The following is a 19,423-nucleotide window of genomic DNA, read 5'->3' as shown; positions in this document are numbered from 1 at the left end:
CACTCAAATCTTCAAACAGATACTTCTGAGTAAGAGGTAGCACCGGGGATGCGATGCTGGCCTTCTCTTAGGCCTCCTTCCTCCAGGTAGTGGAGTGCTCATCTGTCTGAGGGTGATCACTGCAACATTCCCCATCCTGCTCCCCTCTTTCCAACGGGTGCTTCCACCCTCAGCTCTCCACATGGTGCAGTGCAAAGCCAAGCCCTGCAGGCGTTTTCCCCAAGCTATGGACTCGACACCAGTGCTTCTCAAGCTATCTGATGTTGGGGACCGGTCTTTTTTTTTTTCCAGTGTGCGCGCAGACCAGCAGCCAATGGCTCGTGGACCGGCCGCGGTCCGTGGACCACCCCCACTTTGAGTAGCACTGCTCTACCCCACAGACCCTACTGCCCTCTGACTGCGGTCTGGGATGCAGCCAGCTTTTATTATGTAAAAGAAAAACACGCAGGTGTAAAATCCACTGAAGCAGAGGAAGTAGGAGCGGGGAAATTACATTGGGTGGCGTTGTATTTCAGGCTATCTTGCTCTGAAAGCTGCCTCCCCGTGTTGCACTCGCAGATGACAATGAATTTCAGGTTTCGCATTGCACCCAAATATTATTTGTGGGATGACACCCAGTTTGTGTAGTTAATCTCCAGTAATTCACCACATCAGGCCCTTCTGTCACCAAGCTCTGCCGCAATCAAAATCATGGAATGGACTCGTAGGACAGGAAGGGACCTTGAGAGGTCATCTAGTCCGGTCCCCCGCACCCTGTGCAAGCAGGACTAAGTATTATCTATTCTAGACTGTGTGATCAGCAGCTTGGACGTGAGACTTTTTAAGCATGAGTCCTGTGTGCACCAGCCCCCTACGGTTTGCATTTGTTTGTTTTAAGCTTTCCGTAAGGAAAAGGTAACAGCTAGAAGGGACACAGGGGCAGTGCCCCTGACTTGCTTCACCCATTAAGGCTGCCACACAAGAGCCACGCTTCCTCAGCCCTCGCCCCTTAAGGCCCGACTCTACATGCGCTGCACTGAGGACACCTTCGCCATCTGGATCCATGGGAAGGAAGCCCTTGAGGAGTTCCACCACGATCGCAACAATTTCCATCCCACCATCAACCTCAGCCTGGACCAGTCCACACAAGAGATCCACGTCCTGGACACTACGGTGCTAATAAGCGACGGTCACATAAACACCACCCTATACCGGAAACCGACTGACCGCTATTCCTACCTACATGCCTCCAGCTTTCACCCTGACCACACCGCACGGTCCATCGTCCACAGCCAAGCTCTGCGATGCAACCGCATTTGCTCCAACCCCTCAGACAGAGACAAACACCTACAGGATCTCTATCAAGCGTTCTTACAACTACAATACCCACCTGCGGAAGTGAAGAAACAGATTGACAGAGCCAGAAGAGTTCCCAGAAGTCACCTACTACAGGACAGGCCCAACAAAGAAAATAACAGAACGCCACTAGCCGTCACTGTCAGCCCCCAACTAAAACCTCTCCAACGCATCACCAAGGATCTACAACCTGTCCTGAAGGACAACCCATCACTCTCACAGATCTTGGGAGACAGGCCAGTCCTTGCCCACAGACAGCCACCCAACCTGAAGCAAATACTCACCAGCAACCACACACCACACAAGAATCATAGAATCATAGAATATCAGGGTTGGAAGGGACCCCAGAAGGTCATCTAGTCCAACCCCCTGCTCAAAGCAGGACCAATTCCCAGTTAAATCATCCCAGCCAGGGCTTTGTCAAGCCTGACCTTAAAACCCTCTAAGGAAGGAGATTCTACCACCTCCCTAGGTAACGCATTCCAGTGTTTCACCACCCTCTTAGTGAAAAAGTTTTTCCTAATATCCAATCTAAACCTCCCGCACTGCAACTTGAGACCATTATTCCTCGTTCTGTCATCTGCTACCATTGAGAACAGTCTAGAGCCATCCTCTTTGGAACCCCCTTTCAGGTAGTTGAAAGCAGCTATCAAATCCCCCCTCATTCTTCTCTTCTGCAGGCTAAACAATCCCAGGTCCCTCAGCCTCTCTTCATAAGTCATGTGTTCTAGACCCCTACTCATTTTTGTTGCCCTTCGCTGGACTCTCTCCAATTTATCCACATCCTTCTTGTAGTGAGGGGCCCAAAACTGGACACAGTACTCCAGATGAGGCCTCACCAATGTCGAATAGAGGGGAACGATCACGTCCCTCAATCTGCTCGCTATGCCCCTACTTATACATCCCAAAATGCCATTGGCCTTCTTGGCAACAAGGGCACACTGCTGACTCATATCCAGCTTCTCGTCCACTGTCACCCCTACGTCCTTTTCCGCAGAACTGCTGCCTAGCCATTCGGTCCCTAGTCTCTAGCGGTGCATTGGGTTCTTCCATCCTAAGTGCAGGACCCTGCACTTATCCTTATTGAACCTCATCAGATTTCTTTTGGCCCAATCCTCCAATTTGTCTAGGTCCTTCTGTATCCTATCCCTCCCCTCCAGCGTATCTACCACTCCTCCCAGTTTAGTATCATCCGCAAATTTGCTGAGAGTGCAATCCACACCATCCTCCAGATCATTTATGAAGATATTGAACAAAACCGGCCCCAGGACCGACCCTTGGGGCACTCCACTTGATACCGGCTGCCAACTAGACAAGGATCACTACCCGTTGAGCCCGACAATCTAGCCAGCTTTCTACCCACCTTATAGTGCATTCATCCAGCCCATACTTCCTTAACTTGCTGACAAGAATACTGTGGGAGACTGTGTCAAAAGCTTTGCTAAAGTCAAGAAACAATACATCCACTGCTTTCCCTTCATCCACAGAACCAGTAATCTCCTCATAAAAGGCAATTAGATTAGTCAGGCATGACCTTCCCTTGGTGAATCCATGCTGGCTGTTCCTGATCACTTTCCTCTCATGCAAGTGCATCAGGATTGATTCTTTGAGGACCTGCTCCATGATTTTTCCAGGGACTGAGGTGAGGCTGACTGGCCTGTAGTTCCCAGGATCCTCCTTCTTCCCTTTTTTAAAGATGGGCACTACATTAGCCTTTTTCCAGTCATCCGGGACTTCCCCGGTTCGCCACGAGTTTTCAAAGATAATGGCCAATGGCTCTGCAATCACAGCCGCCAATTCCTTCAGCACTCTCGGATGCAACTCGTCCGGCCCCATGGACTTGTGCACGTCCAGCTTTTCTAAATAGTCCCGAACCATCTCTATCTCCACAGAGGGCTGGCCATCTCTTTCCCATTTTGTGATGCCCAGCGCAGCAGTCTGGGAGCTGACCTTGTTCGTGAAGACAGAGGCAAAAAAAGCATTGAGTACATTAGCTTTTTCCACATCCTCTGTCACAAGGTTGCCTCCCTCATTCAGTAAGGGGCCCACACATTCCTTGGCTTTCTTCTTGTTGCCAACATACCTGAAGAAACCCTTCTTGAGAACCACTAACCCAGGAACCTATCCTTGCATCAAAGCCCGTTGCCAACTGTGCCCACATATATTTTCAGGGGACACCATCATAGGGCCTAATCACATCAGCCACACTATCAAAGGCTTGTTCACCTGCACATCTACCAATGTGATATATGCCCTCATGCGCCAGCAATGCCCCTCTGCCATGTACATTGGTCAAACTGGACAGTCTCTACGTAAAAGAATAAATGGACACAAATCAGATGTCAAGAATTATAACATTCAAAAACCAGTCGGAGAACACTTCAATCTCTCTGGTCACTCGATTTCTGATCTCAAAGTGACTATCCTTCAACAAAAAAACTTCGAAAACAGACTCCAACAAGAGACTGCTGAATTGGAATTAATTTGCAAATTGGATACAATTAACTTAGGCTTGAATAAAGACTGGGAGTGGTTGAGTCATTATACGAAGTGAAACTATTTCCCCTTGTTTACTCCTCTCCCCCCCCCCCCCCCACTGTTCCTCAGACGTTCTTGTTAACTCCTGGAAATGTACTGGAATTGGCCCACCTTGATTATCACTTCAAAAGGTTTTCTCTCCCCCCACCCCACTCTCCTGCTGGTAATAGCTCATCTTAAGTGAACACTTTCCTTACAGTGTATATTTTTTCATGGTCTGTGTGTATATATAAAATCTCCTCACTGTACTTTCCACTTTATGCATCCGATGAAGTGAGCTGTAGCTCACGAAAGCTTATGTTCAAATAAATTGGTTAGTCTCTAAGGTGCCACAAGTCCTCCTTTTCTTTTTGCAAATACAGACTAACACGGCTGCTACTCTGAAACAGATCTTTAGATGGTTGCCCAGTCATAATATTTATCACTTCTGTACTACCTTAGCTCTTCAAAATCACTGTATAAACATTAAACAAACTTAAGCTAAAGCCTTTTAGTTTTTGAATGACTAGGAGCTGACAAAACAGAGCTATTCCCTGTTGAGTTCTCTGCCCCCCTGAACAAACAGACTTCACTGAAAATCAGCATCTTAAAAGAACCATTAAGGATCTTTCAAAAGAACAGTCCAACCATGGCTGCTGTAGTAACATCCTTGTTACATCCGGTCTGGTGTTTGTTGACGGCTGGTGTAGAATGTAGGGAGAGCTTCCTGTTTCGTTTGCATGTGTAAATCAAGCAGACCGTGCTTATTTATTTTCCTTAAAGTGCTCAGAGTTTAGGGGAGGAAAGTGAATGAGATTCTGCTTATACCACATGTGAAAAAGCAGAAGGGACCAAAATCTATTCTTGTGCAAAAATCTGTTCTCCCTGAAGTCAATAAGGCTACACAGTTGTGCTGGTCAGCAGGAATTGACCTGTGTTCTCATTCCCTTCTCGAATCACACCCCGTGCTTACCCAACGTTTCCCACTCGGGAAAGAAGTTAGTTTGAGTTGGGGCAGAAAAATGAGGACTGACTTCAGGTTTATTTAGCTTTAAGTTTTTGGAATGAAACCCCAAAGAAATCAAATGTGAGGTGCTTTGATGATGGATTGAACGGCTAGAGAACCAGCAAACGGACAGAACCTGCCTTTCGCCCGTGCAGCCAGCCTTTCTGTCCTAGCCTGCTACAAAGTAGATTTAAAATCCTTGCGGAAGAGGGGAGGGAGAAACCTACAACACTGTGTGTTGAGCTTCCTCCCGTGCTTTTGCAGCCCCTTAAAAGTACAAAGATGCATTGGCCTGTGGAACTAGGCTGAGCATAAGGGAAGAACTTGGTGGCCTGTGCATCCCAGTACAGAAAAATACACCAAAGAAAAAAACTGGATGTCTTTGATTTTGAGTACAGTTCAATGAAGTTTTGAACACAGGGCAGCATACATCTGAAGCCCCACGATGGAACATACTGTAAAAGTTAAAGTCCTGGTGTCCCGAATGGGACGTTTTGTTTGTGTTTCCTACAAATGTGTGGGAATTCGTTCCTTATACACGGGTGGGGCAACTGTTCTGGCTGGCCCTGGATAGAGTGGGTGCAGGTTCTGTGCACGCTTCCCACCCTACTGCTCTGGTACTGCCTCTTCCCCCCGCCACCTCCATGGCAAAAAAACCCCCCAAAAATGTAAACTGGTCCTTTAATTTAAAAATACATTAAAAACAACAAAAAAATTAATTAATAACAGCAAAAATAAATCAGGCAATATGCAAAAAATGTATCTAAGTCTGCTCAGCTACAAAAAACAAACCTTTTAATCCGCAATGGTCAAATATTAACATTTTTAATTTTAAAATCACCACCTTAAATCATGGCGACCTGCCCAAAATTGTCTCTTTAAAATTGTGTAGGTAAAAGGCCTAGTAAACAAAAGGCAAAAAACCAATAACACAACAAAATAAACTATAAATAAATGCCTATAATTTCTGCAAATCAAATAACCTTTAAACCCTGCGATAGTATGTTTGGGGTGTAAATGTAAAGTAAGGTTTGTAATCAACAAAAAGCATTTAAAGCATTGTATACCAACACTGTGTCCGGTATCTGCTTGCTCCCCATCCCGTAAAAAACCCCCCTATTGTGGGTCTAACAGTACTGCCTCTTCCCCCTGCCACCTCCTTGCCCTGCCCCCCCCACCCCACCAGGCACTCACTGTTTGTCCAGAAATGGGACCCACATAGAAGATGCCCCTCTGCAATGGCTTTTGTGCTGATAGAACTAGAGACCAACTAGTCTCCTGCAGGCTGCAGCCCCACTCCAAGTGTCGTCCCCCCCTCCCCCCCCAGCAATGGCACAGAGCAGGCTGGGTGAATTAGCACATGCAGGCAGAGAGTGGCAGGGCTTCCTTCACTGCTTTAAAGCTGTGAAACCGAGTTTGGCAAGTTCAGCTAAACAAACTGACTGGAGAATACGGATCCTTCCAGGACTCAAGCTCCAGTCAACAACAGACTCCAAACAGCTAGCGCGGAGGGGGCGGGGGGCATTAGTCAGATGCCTCCCACAAACACATCAACTTGCCTCCCTCCTCCTTCCCCCACACCCTTGAGTGTCACACACCACTGAGTTCCAGAGACGCCTACACCCAAAGCCCAGCATCACAACTAGCTACTAGGGGCCTGATCCAAAGTCCTGGGAAGTCCAGGGACAGATTCCCACTGACTTCAGTGGGGCTTTGCATCAGGCCCTTTCCCTTTAATGGACCAGCCCAGCAACCTGAATCCAGACTTCTAAATCCAGATCCAAACCTCGCAGCTCGGGCTCATGTCTAGACGGACATGGGACACACGGACAGACATTCCAACAGGTTTTACTCTGGGGAATTATTTCCTTGTCTGTAAATGCTTAGCCAAAGGGACACGAAGTATCTATAATTACAGAGAACACCCAGACATTGTTTCCCAGCTAAATTCATCCAGCAAATAAATGAATTGCTATTTCATTATGTGAAATTGCTCTCAGTTGCCCATTAAGACTACAAATTACTTGGGCAATGGGAAATTATTTTACTCCTCTTAGTGATTCCCCCTGCTCACTGCATATAACTAAGCAACGTTCTCCTTTGGTTGTGGTTTTCATTGTGCGGATTTGAGAGCAGCAGTGAGGCCTAGCGGGCAGGACAATAGATGCAGGAGAGCAGAGTTCTATTCCTGTCACTGGCCAGTGGCGTGGCCTAGGACAATCACAGAATATCAGGGTTGGAAGGGACCTCAGGAGGCCATCTAGTCCAACCCCCTGCTCAAAGCAGGACCAACACCCACTAAATCATCCCAGCCAGGGCTTTGTCAAGCCGGCCTTAAAAACCTCTAAGGCTGGAGATTCCACCACCTCCCTAGGTAACCCATTGCAGTGCTTCACCACCCTCCTAGACAGTGTTTCCTAATATCCAACCTAGACCTCCCCCAAGCCACACTGCTCCTCTGCAAAGCACTTGGAGACACAGGGACAGAACAGAGGATTGAACCTAGGTCTCTGGCAAACACTCTAACCACTGAGCCCACCCTCCCCCTAAGGAAAGGGATGGGTTTAGATGACAGACACTGATTGTTTACTGGGGTCGATTTGCCTAGCACTATGTGGACACACGCATAGGATGGCTGCCCCCACCCATCCGGCATTAGGGTTCAGGCCCATACAGCTACACCACGCTCTCTCCCCGGGCAGGCCTCCTGCGAGCCCCAGTCACTCGGGAGCAGGTTAGCAGCATGCAAACAAGAGAGCTTTCCATGGCGGAGATGGCTTCTTTGCAGTATTGACCCAAATCTAGTAAAACGTCCAGGGCCAACACAGAAGCCAGCGTGTCCTAGGGCTTGTCTGCACAGGGAAACTCAGGCCTGGTGTACGTGACAAAGTTAGATCGACACAAGGCAGCTTATGTCGGCCTAGCTGTGTGCGTGGGCCTGCACTTCAATTGGTATCCCACTGACATAAGCGCCCGGTTACACGGCGAGGTGGAGGTACTGTGGCAGAGCAGCGTACAGTCCCAGTCGATGCACCCAGCTCAATGCGGTGCATGTGTGGATACTGCATTCCTTATGTTGACCCTAACTGTCCTTCAGCAGCTGTCCCACAATGCCCGGCGCGGACCGCTGTGGTCACCATTGTAAACTCCACTGCCCAGGGGTCACGGAGACCGGAAACTCCCCGCCCCTTTAAAGCCCCGCACATTTTTGAAATGCCTTTTCCTGGTGGCCCGGTTTGGCACGCACCCCCAGCAGTTCTCCACCGTTGGGTGCAGCTGGCCAGCTGCCGACACGCTCCTGCTGGGAGTGGACAGGAGATACTGGATCTCCTGGGCCTGTGTGGAGAAGAGGCTGTGCAGGCAGAACTGCCTTTGTGACCTTCAGGAGTGAGATATCAGCTGAAACCACCGATGCCTGAGGGAAACGGTGCCAGTATTCAGTGCTGTTTGCCCCATACTGCTGCAGTCATGCAACCGAGCAATTCCCTCCTCATTTCCCCAGCCCCTGGTGAGCCATACTCACCAGGACTCGTGCTGTGACTGGAAATCCCAAGCAGAAGTGAGAATGCAGTGCTTAAAACTTTAGGGGAGTGAGTTCAGCATCTTACGTTTCATTTTCTGTCGTGATCGCACTGACAGTGATACCTCTGTGTGTTTTATCTTCATCTGCTGCCATTGTGGCCTTCAGATGCTGCAGACTCTGGTGGACCTGCAGATTCAACAGTCCCAGGCTCACCTCCCTCTGCAGCCTGTTGAGAACTCAATATCAGGACCTCCCTGTACCCTCCCTCCACATTAACATGGCGTCAGGGATCAGCACACTACCTCTGCCTTATGTGACCATCCAACATCTTGACAGACGAAAGGAAATACGACAAAGCCAGTCCGTCAATGGTCCTTGACAGTGGTGTGGGAGAAAAGCCCAATGCACAAGCGGCAAACCTTCCCACAGTGGCTACAGGTCGACTCGCCAGATGGTGCTTGGAGCACACTCTGCTTCCTGATGTCTCTCCACGATGACTGCACTAGCCTTGACATGTCTTGTCCAGACTGAGCGGACGTGAGCAGGCCTCTCCCAGTTGTCAGGAGGAATGCTGAATTTCTTGAGACCTTGCCTGACCTTGTTGCTGTACCAGACTTTGGCCTGGCTCTGCGTCGCAGGCAGGTCTTGAGTTGGCCATACAGCACAGCCTTCAGCAGATGATCTAGAGGCTTGTAGGGACCCATTCCATGCGTCCCAGCCAGCGAAGCCTGCGAGCGTCCAGCGTAGTCTGCATAGACTGTAGGCTGGTTCTCTCTAGGATCTCGTTATTGATGATCCGTTGGTCCCAAGTGACTCCAAGGATTTTTCTTAGATTGGAAGCTGTTCAATCTCCACTCCTGTGACCCAGTTTTCACAGCCGTAAAGGGGGGTACCGAGGCCACAAGCCTGATATTCAGGGCCAGCAGCTTGTTGTTCCAGACACGTGAGGTAAGTTTGCCAGCGGTGACAGAGGCTTTTCAGATTCTGGCATCAAGTTCTCTATCCGGGCTTAGTGAGCTGGTTAGAGTTGAGCCAAGATAGCACAGAGTCATAGAATCATAGAATATCAGGGTTGGAAGGGACCTCAGGAGGTCATCTAGTCCAACACCCTGCTCAAAAGCAGGACCCATACCCAATTAAATCATCCCAGCCAGGGCTTTGTCAAGCCTGACCTTAAAAACTTCTAAGGAAGGAGTTTCCACCACCTCCCTAGGCAACGCATTCCAGTGTTTCACCACCCTCTTAGTGAAAAAGTTTATCCTAATATCCAACCTAAACCTCCCCCACTGCAACTTGAGACCATTACTCCTTGTCCTGTCCTCTTCCACCACTGAGAATAGTCTAGAACCATCCTCTCTGGAACTACCTCTCAGGTAGTTGAAAGCAGCTATCAAATCCCCCCTCATTCTTCTCTTCTGCAGACTAAACAATCCCAGTTCCCTCAGCCTCTCCTCATAACTCATGTGTTCCAGACCCCGAATCATTTTTGTTGCCCTTCGCTGGACTCTCTCCAATTTATCCACATCCTTCTTGTAGGTTGGGGCCCAAAACGATGTCCAGAGTCAGAGTCCTGCGTGGCAGGAGGCAATTAATGGCCCTGCACACTTGCATGACAGCGGTCCCCACGGTGGATTTCCCAACTCCAAATTGATTCCTGACTGACCAGGAGCAATCTGGTATTGCAAGTTCCCACAGTGCAAGCACCATTCGCTTCTCCACTGTCAATGCAGCTCTTATGTTGGTGCCCCTGTGCTGGCAAGCTGGGACAAGTCTGGCACACAGATCCAGGCATGTAGCTTTGTGCATCTGAAAGTTCAGCAGTCACAGCTTGTCATCCCAAACCTGCATTACAATGAGATCCTACCAGGCAGTGTCTGTTTCCCAGACCCAGAAGCAGCACTCCACCGCCTGCAGCTGCTCCATGAATGCCCCCAACAACCTTGAATTGGTTCTTGCTATGTGCCACAGCCATCTGTTGTCCAAGAAATCATCATGTTCCCCAGTCGTTTGGTTCTTCTTGCAGCTCTGTACACACTCCAAGATCCTGTGCTTGCAACGCTCGTGACAATGGTGAAGAGCTGCACAGGCTCCTTGCTTCTGTCAGAGATGGCAGACAGCAAGGAGGGCCGTGAGGGTTGTTGGGTTTTGAAGAAAGGTGCAAAAATGATGGGATACAGATGCCATTATGGGTTGGAGACCCTTGCAAACTGGGAAGTTGACCCCATGCTCCCAGTCACTGCTGTGCGACACATTTCGGTCCCATCATGCATTGCCAAAACTTCCCAAAAGACAGAGCGCTGGATGGTGGCAAGTTGCACAGTGGGATACCTACCCATGGTGCACCACACTCTGCATCTATACAGGCACTCGGAGTAAGTACACACTCCAGTGAAACAAGGAGCCACGTATGCACACACACACACACAACGTACTGACTGCAGTGGCTGTATGCTGACGTCACTTGAGTCAATATAAATTTGTGGTGTAGGCGTGGCCTCAGGAAAGTTAATCCAAATCAACTATTGCCTCTGTTTTCACTAACAAGGTCAGCTCCCAGACTGCTGTGCTGGGCATCACAAAATGCGGAAGAGATGGCCAGCCCTCTGTGGAGATAGAGGTGGTTAGGGACTATTTAGAAAAGCTGGACGTGCACAAGTCCATGGGCCGGACGAGTTGCATCCGAGAGTGCTGAAGGAATTGGCGGCTGTGATTGCAGAGCCATTGGCCATTATCTTTGAAAACTCGTGGCAAACCGGGGAAGTCCCGGATGACTGGAAAAAGGCTAATGTAGTGCCAATCTTTAAAAAAGGGAAGAAGGAGGATCCGGGGAACGACAGGCCAGTCAGCCTCACCTCAGTCCCTGGAAAAATCATGGAGCAGGTCCTCAAAGAATCAATCCTGAAGCACTTGCATGAGAGGAAAGTGATCAGGAACAGCCAGCATGGATTCACCAAGGGAAGGTCATGCCTGACTAATCTAATCGCCTTTTATGATGAGATTACTGGTTCTGTGGATGAAGGGAAAGCAGTGGATGTATTGTTTCTTGACTTTAGCAAAGCTTTTGACACGGTCTCCCACAGTATTCTTGTCAGCAAGTTAAGGAAGTATGGGCTGGATGAATGCACTACAAGGTGGGTAGAAAGCTGGCTAGATTGTCGGGCTCAACGGGTAGTGATCAATGGCTCCATGTCTAGTTGGCAGCCGGTATCAAGTGGAGTGCCCCAAGGGTCGGTCCTGGGGCCGGTTTTGTTCAATATCTTCATAAATGATCTGGAGGATGGTGTGGATTGCACTCTCAGCAAATTTGCGGATGATACTAAACTGGGAGGAGTGGTAGATACGCTGGAGGGCAGGGATAGGATACAGAGGGACCTAGACAAATTGGAGGATTGGGCCAAAAGAAATCTGATGAGGTTCAATAAGGATAAGTGCAGGGTCCTGCACTTAGGACGGAAGAACCCAATGCACAGCTACAGACTAGGGACCGAATGGCTAGGCAGCAGTTCTGCGGAAAAGGACGTAGGGGTGACAGTGGACGAGAAGCTGGATATGAGTCAGCAGTGTGCCCTTGTTGCCAAGAAGGCCAATGGCATTTTGGGATGTATAAGTAGGGGCATAGCGAGCAGATTGAGGGACGTGATCGTTCCCCTCTATTCGACATTGGTGAGGCCTCATCTGGAGTACTGTGTCCAGTTTTGGGCCCCAACCTACAAGAAGGATGTAGATAAATTGGAGAGAGTCCAGCGAAGGGCAACAAAAATGATTAGGGGTCTGGAACACATGACTTATGAGGAGAGGCTGAGGGAGCTGGGATTGTTTAGCCTGCAGAAGAGAAGAATGAGGGGGGATTTGATAGCTGCTTTCAACTACCTGAAAGGGGGTTCCAAAGAGGATGGCTCTAGACTGTTCTCAATGGTAGCAGATGACAGAACGAGGAGTAATGGTCTCAAGTTGCAGTGGGGGAGGTTTAGATTGGATATTAGGAAAAACTTTTTCACTAAGAGGGTGGTGAAACACTGGAATGCGTTACCTAGGGAGGTGGTAGAATCTCCTTCCTTAGAGGTTTTTAAGGTCAGGCTTGACAAAGCCCTGGCTGGGATGATTTAACTGGGAATTGGTCCTGCTTCGAGCAGGGGGTTGGACTAGATGACCTCCTGAGGTCCCTTCCAACCCTGATATTCTATGATTCTATGATTCTAAAGGTGTGAATTTCAAGTGGATTGGTTAAACAGCATTAAATCCTTGTGCGGGTGCTCTTATTCTGAATTAATTGACCTTAATTCGGTTTAGCTGAATTCACTTCCAAAATGAATTAAATTGAACCAAATTAAAGAGAACAGGAGAGCTAACAAGTTCGGTAGCAAGGGCAAGCAAGCTGTTTTGGTCTCACCGGCCAGGGCTTCTGCTGTCCCTATGGTCAGATCTGCTGAATGGGCGGCCAGCAGCCTGAGCCCGCTTGGGAGGGAGGGATGCGTGGAGACGGAAGGGTGACTGGCTCTGAGCTGCTCAGGAGAGTCTGCAGAGATCGGCACAGCGACAGACACCGTGGCGATCCTGGTGGTAGGACAGGCCGAAGGCAGGCCGGGTCCTTTGGGTAAAATCAAATGCAAAGGGCCAGATCCATTATGTACTTATGATCCTGCTCTCAGCAATGCCAGGGTAAATCCAGAGTCACTCCACTCCCTTCAGAAGGGTGGCTCTGGATTTACACAGGCATCACTCAGAGCGGTGTCTGGCCCAAAGGAATGCATATAACAAGCTCGCATGAGAAATGAGGTGCTTTTAAGTAGCCAAGGATCTGCCAGCCCAAGCTAGATCTCCTAGGGCCTGCATGTGTAACGCTCAGCACTGCCTCCCTTCCGAGGCTGCTGTCAGCCACCTGATCAGTCCTTCACTGACTCCATAATTCACCACAGCAGGGGCAGCACAGAAGGGGGGAGGACACATGCACACACGTAGGAGGAGGAGGAGAAGGGGATGGCAGAGGCGGTCCCTACTTGGCAGCCGGCGGCTGGTCGTAATAGTCTTCAATGAGCTCGTCCTCGCTGAACAAGCTGTTGACTCGCTCCGGGCATGGCCTCCCCCTCATGGTCTCGGCATCGTCCTGCAGAGACAGAGACAGGGAGGGTGACGTGCAACAGCCATTTCTGTCCCTGCTGTCAGCGGGGCTGGCCGGTGCAGCCGGGATGAAGCAGTCCCACACCCCTGCGTGCTCTGCCCACGTTGCAGCTCATGCAGACAGACCTGAGCCTGCATTAGCACCTCGCTAACTCGGGTCCCAGCCGCAGGCCAGCTGCCTGCGTAATAACCTGGGTTCCTCCAAGTGGTCCAGCTGACGGGCGAGGCTGAGTCCTCTGGGGGACTAGCCAGCCCAAATGGGGAGGGAAAGGGAGGAGACGGGGCCATTGTGAGCACAAACCCCACCCCACCCCAGCACACTCGCACAGGGATGCGCCCCTCCCAGCCAGCTCCTCAGACACACAACGTGGGGAACGTCCTCAGCGCGGCCAGGATCCACTCAGAGAGAGAGACAGTGCACGCCATGGGTTCACGTGTGGCCTCCGGGAGTGACTCATGTTTACTTCCTTCATTGGCGTGAATTTGGTGCTAAGGAAAAGCCAGGCCTGGGAGGGGCAGAGGATGTGCAAGCTTCTCCCACCCAGCTCTGCAGATGCCCCCAACTCCTGACCTGCAGCCCCTCTGCTACGCCAGTCCTGGGTCCCCACCCAGCTTTGCCAATACTCACCAATCCCGACTTGCAGCACCCCTTGCTATTCCAGCCCTGGGCCTCTCTTGGACAGAGAAGGCCAGTCGTGCTAGACTGCGATTACAGGCAGTGATGGGTCTAGCTGGAGACCAAACTCACAGCATGTGATTCCTGAACCCAAGCCCCTGGAGAGGAGAGGCCAGTGTCTGTAACTGATGGCCCCCCTCCAACGTCCTAGCTCTTCTGCCCTCAGAGGAGTATGCACCGCCCTCACAGTACAGGGAAGTGCAGCTGGAGGTAGAGGTTGGCCGTTGGGCACTTTATTTCCAGAAATCAAAATTGCTGCGTTGGGTTTTGGTGAAAAGTTCTGCATTTCCTCTCCGGCGGAGAGGAGCGTGCACAGACAAAGACACGGACACACACAAGCAGCCCAGCTCAGCACAAATGTCCACAGCCCACAGCCCACCACCACAAACTGAGGATCACTACACCAGAGGCAGCTCACATTGAACTGAGGGTGCATTTATTCCAGAACCTAGGCGCAGATCCTCAGAGGGATTTAGGCTCCTCCAGGGCCATCTATAGATATGGGGAGGGGCGGCTGGCCCCAGGCCTCTGCAGCGGCGGGGGCATTCTTAGTCCTCCGTGGGAGGGGGGCTGCGCCCCAATGTCTGTGGGGGGCAGGAGCAGGTTTATGGCTTGGGGGGCAAGGGGGAAACCGCCCCCCAGCACAAGCCGGAGGAGCGGAGTGGGTTGGGGCCGGGTCACTCCACTTCCTGCCGCCCGGTGATTGCAGGGTGGGTCCGACCCCACACTCACGGGGTGGCGGGAAGTGGAGCGACCCGGCCCCAGCCTGCTCCGCTCCCCTCCCCTGGCTCCCAGACTTGGGGGGTTGTGGGGAACTGCCGCCCCAGCACTCACTGGCAGCGTGGCTGGGTCACTCCACTTCCCACCGCCGGGTGAGTGCGGGGTCAGGCCTGACCCCTGCTGCAGTCCCCCGGGACGTAGCTCAGGGGGAAGGGGTAGAGTGAAGGCAGGGTTGTGGCAGAGCAGGGGTGAGAAGAGGCAGGGTGGGGGCAGAGCAGGGGCTTTAGGGAAGGGGTGGAGTGGGGGCAGGGCTGGAGCGGATGCTTTGGGGAAGAGGTGGAGTGGGGCTGGGGCAGGGGCAGCTTTCCTGGCCAGCTCAGCTGGCTGGGGGATCAGGCTGGCCTCTGGAGCAGCATGCAGCTGTGTAGGGCACCAGAAAATTTGGGGCAATTTGGTCTGCGTATGGCCCTGGGCTCCTCTTACTGTCACCGGCTCTGGGAGCCTGGCACCCCTCAGCACTGCCTCTGATTTGCAGCTCGAGAGCCCACGGGGCTGCTGTTAGAACAGACAGAATTGAAACATATGAATCAGCTGTGGCCAGTCAAAGGCAGAACCGGGCCTCATGCTCTTCAGGGTTGTCCCCGAAAGCGGCATTTCTGCTCTCACGTCCCAAAAGCAACCCAAGCCCCTTCACGTCCTAACTCACCCTGTCACTGGTAGGAGCGTTAGACAGGCACTATCCCCTGTACCACGGACAAAATTTGGGTAACAACGTTCTGCCTCCCTCACATCCCCCTACAGTTTCAATTAGATGCAGCGTTCTTCTTCACTTCCTGTCCTAAAGCACTGTGCAGTGTTGCTGTGTGCCGTTAACAGCTGCTGCGTTCCATGCCAGACTTGGTTGCATTTCAGCAGTGAGCGTCCGAGTCCTGGACACTCTCTGGCCCTCTGGAATGAATGCCACGGTCTAAAGTTACTGGGATCATCTGATTTTTCCACCCCACCCCCCACCTCCTTTCCATACAACATTGGGGCCATTTTCTCTCTTCTTGTCTTTTAAAACGGAAGACAGGCCAGACAGACAGACCGACCCGCTGAGAGAGCCGGAAAGCCCGGACACGCTGCGCCGTATTATGAGCCAACCTTGTCACTCATTTCTCCCGTGGCAGCTGCCAATTCCTCCTCCCACGGGGGTTCTTCATAGTCAGAGTTGTCTGCGAAGAGATACAAAGGGAGGCTGAGAAACATTGTTCAGTCGAAAGGGGGTTCAGGGAGCAGGCACCCCGAGATTGCTGTGCTCCCGTCAACCACTTTCTTGTGCCTGCTCCCACACCCAGCCAGGCAGAAACACAACTCTCACTGCAAGAGGCAACATTGTCCTGGGGGAGGGCACCCAAGTGGGATTCAGGTGGTTTGAGCTTCATGGCTCTGCTACAGACTCCCTGGGTGACACTTCGCCTCTCTATGCCTCAGTTTCCCCATCTGTAAAATTAGGCTAATTTTGTCAAGCACGCCAAGACCCTTCCATGAATGACACTAGACTGGGGAAAGGCTTTCTATGAACGGCTTCTAAAGGTCACACACTGCAACAGCTGTCATCCAGCGCACTCTGCTTTTTGCTATCTGGCAATGCCTCGCTCATATCCCCTCTGATTCCCACAGCACCCAGGGGCTTTACACATCACAAGATCGCAGAATTGTTGTACTGGAGGGACCTCGAGAGGTTATCATTTCCAGCTCCCTGCGCTGAGGTAGGGCCAAGCAAACCTAGACCGGCCCTGACAGGGGTTTGTCCAACCTGGTCTTACAAACCTCCAGTGAGGGGATTCTACAACCTCCTTTGGAAGCCTGTTCCAGAGTTTAACTCCCCTGAGAGTTAGAAAGTTTTTCCTAATATCTGGCCTAAATCTCCCTGGCTGCAAATTAAGCCCATTGCTTCTTGTCCGACCTTCAGTGGACATGGAGAACAATTGATCCCCGTCTCTTTAGAACGGCCCTTAACAGATTTGAAGACTGTTCTCGGGTCCCCCCTCAGTTGTCTTTTCTCAAAACTAAACGTGTCCAGTTTTTTTAACCTTCCCGAAGCTCAGGTTTTCTAAACCTTTGATCATTTTTGTTGCTGTCCTCTGGACTCTCTCCAGTTTGTCCCCATCCTCCCTAAAGTGCGGCCCCCAGAACTGGACACAGTTCTCCAGCTGGGGCCTCACCAGTGCTGAGTCGAGCCGGACAATGACCTCCCGTGTCTTACGTACGACACGCCCGTTAATACATCATTTGAATCCCTCTCCTAAGAGCCTGAACCTGAAATCAGGCGTCAGGGCGTTTTGTCTGAGGACTGCAATATTGAAGCCTAAATTAGACAGAGCACAGCAAAGGAATGACAGACAGCCGTCACGGAGGCGAGGTTATGGAAGGACGAGACCATGAGAAAGGGTAGTGGTACATTCTGTTGGTTCCTTTTTTGTTGTTTTTTTCCAGAGGAGTTTGTGTTTCTAGAGTGATTTTGAAAGGAGTTTTTTCTCTGGTAATATGCTGAGCTAGGTTTCAGAGTAGCAGCCGTGTTAGTCTGTATTCGCAAAAAGAAAAGGAGGACTTGTGGCCCCTTAGAGACTAACCAATTTATTTGAGCATGAGCTTTCGTGGGCTACAGCTCACTTCATCGGATGCTGAGCTAGTGTTTGACGGAGCGTTGAAGTCAGGGCTGGAGCTGCAGGGAGAAATCGTAAGGGGCTGCATCTCCTACAGGTGAGCACTAATCATCCAGTGCAATGAATCAAAGGCTCCATTCAGAAACAGGAGGGAGGTAAGAGTCAGGGGAGGAAAACAAAATGGGCCATTTATTTAACCTTTATAGGAACCAGGGTGCTAACTGCCAGTGTTAAACACTGCTATGTGGTCATCCGGAGTCTAGAGGCAGGTGTGGCTGCTTTCTGGCAAAGCTAACTACGTATGAGGTTATGTATCAAATCTGTCCCTTGGTAAGACAGCCAGGCTTGGTAAGACTGTGTCTCCCAGTACCCCAGCCTCTGAAGGCGGGGAATTTCTCCTGGGACCTTGGGATACTCGAGGCTGGAAGAGAGCTCCCTGATTTATTTCTTTTTGGAACACCCAAGGCATGAAGCACTATTTAGATTCAAGCATTTGAACAAATGAGCTGTAAAAACAAGGCCCTGACCACCTGCGGTCCTGAAAGAGCCCGTGGCTGTCTTTGCCGAGCATGGGCATATGTGCCAAATTCCAGAGCATGCAATGGCTCCAGCCTCCCTGTCGGTTTCATAGGAGGAACCCCCCTTAATTACCCCTCCTCAGGTGAGTCTACATAGCAATGCGAGGTGTGAATGCAGCACAAGTCCGCCTACCCGAGCTAGGTATGACAGAGATCAAAACAGCAGGATAGCTGCTGGGCCATGGCCGGTGGCACAGGCTAGTCACCCAGGCACAATCCTGCCTGGGGCTCTAGGTACATATTCGCGTAGTTATCTTACGCTGCTACCCGTGCAGCTATTGCAGAGTGGCTGATGCTTCCCACCCCAGAGGTGGCTGCATTTCTGCGCTTGCTGAGTGATCCCAGTACAGGCAGACTATAAAGCACTCTGGGGTGAAAGGTGATATGGAAACGGAATGTCTCCGTGACTTTATATCAGAGGTGGGCAAACTACAGCCCACGGGCCACATCCGGCCCATGGGACCGTCCTGCCCAGCCCTTGAGCTCCCAGCTGGGGAGGCTAGCCCCCGGCCCCTCCCCTGGCGCTATGCCGCCGTGCGGATAGCACGACTTGCGCCCGCCCACCTCCCAAGCTTTCCAATAAGCCAGTCCTACCACTCTGAGCAGCATGGTAATGGGGTGGGAAGCGGGAAGGGGGGGTTAGATAAGGGGCAGGAGGTCCCGGGGGGCAGTCAGGGGGCAGCGGTTGGATGGGGCGGAGGTTCGGGGGGGGTGGTTAGGGGACAGGGGCAGTTGGATAGGCATGGGAGTCCCGGAGGGCCTGTCAGGGGGCAGGGGTGTGGAGAGGGGTCGGGGCAGTCAGGGGACAGGGAGCAGGGGGGTTGGATGGGGGTGGGGTCCCAGGAGGGGGCGGTCGGGGACAAGGAGCAGGGGGAGTTGGATGGGTCAGGGGTTCTGAGGGGGGCAGTCAGGGGGCAGGAAGTGGGAGGGGGTGAATAGGGGGCGGGGGCAGGGGCCAGGCTGTTTGGGGGGCATCGCCTTCCCTACCTGTCCCTCCTACAGTTCGCAAAGCCGATGTGGCCCTCGGGGCAAAAAGTTTGCCCACCCCTGCTTTATATGCACACAGAGAACCAGCTGCCTCTTCTCCTGGGGTAGGAGTTTGTTGGGACGCCCGATTTCGGGAGAGAACTACGACCAGGCTCCTTCGGCAATGCAGAAGGGGCACGGATACCCAGTTACAGCTGCTGCCATATTTCCTCTGCAGCATGCAGCGTTCTGAGCCATTGCTTCCATGACTGCTCACTCCAGGCCAGGATGTAGGGAGACCCTGTGCAGCCACACAGGGCAGCATAGCCTCCGTCT

At 51.5% G+C, this 19,423-nt stretch overlaps 1 protein-coding gene across 12 annotated transcripts in view; it reads right to left on the bottom strand.

Moving 5' to 3' along the window:
- The window catches only part of ARAP1 (ArfGAP with RhoGAP domain, ankyrin repeat and PH domain 1), a 226,271-nt gene that overhangs the window by 72,394 nt on the left and 134,454 nt on the right, over positions 1 to 19,423 (bottom strand). For 10 of the 12 annotated variants that reach the window (XR_012157524.2, XR_012157517.2, XR_012157526.2 and 7 more), the window contains 2 exons: positions 16,039 to 16,109; positions 13,379 to 13,485 (listed from right to left, as the gene is read on the bottom strand). Coding sequence is in view for 3 of the 12 variants with exons in the window: in XM_073333741.2 (XP_073189842.1) it covers positions 13,379 to 13,485; positions 16,039 to 16,109 (178 nt within the window). In the remaining 9 variants the exon portion in view is untranslated. Of the gene's footprint in view, positions 1 to 6,052; positions 6,120 to 13,378; positions 13,486 to 16,038; positions 16,110 to 19,423 lie in introns of those variants that run through there. The other 2 variants (XR_012157536.2, XR_012157538.2) reach the window with 2 other exon arrangements.

Source organism: Lepidochelys kempii, chromosome 1 (genome assembly GCF_965140285.1).
Source record: "Lepidochelys kempii isolate rLepKem1 chromosome 1, rLepKem1.hap1, whole genome shotgun sequence".
Taxonomy (NCBI): domain Eukaryota; kingdom Metazoa; phylum Chordata; order Testudines; family Cheloniidae; genus Lepidochelys; species Lepidochelys kempii.
Note: the sequence above shows the minus strand (reverse complement) of the source record. Positions and strands in the feature narration are given on the sequence as shown.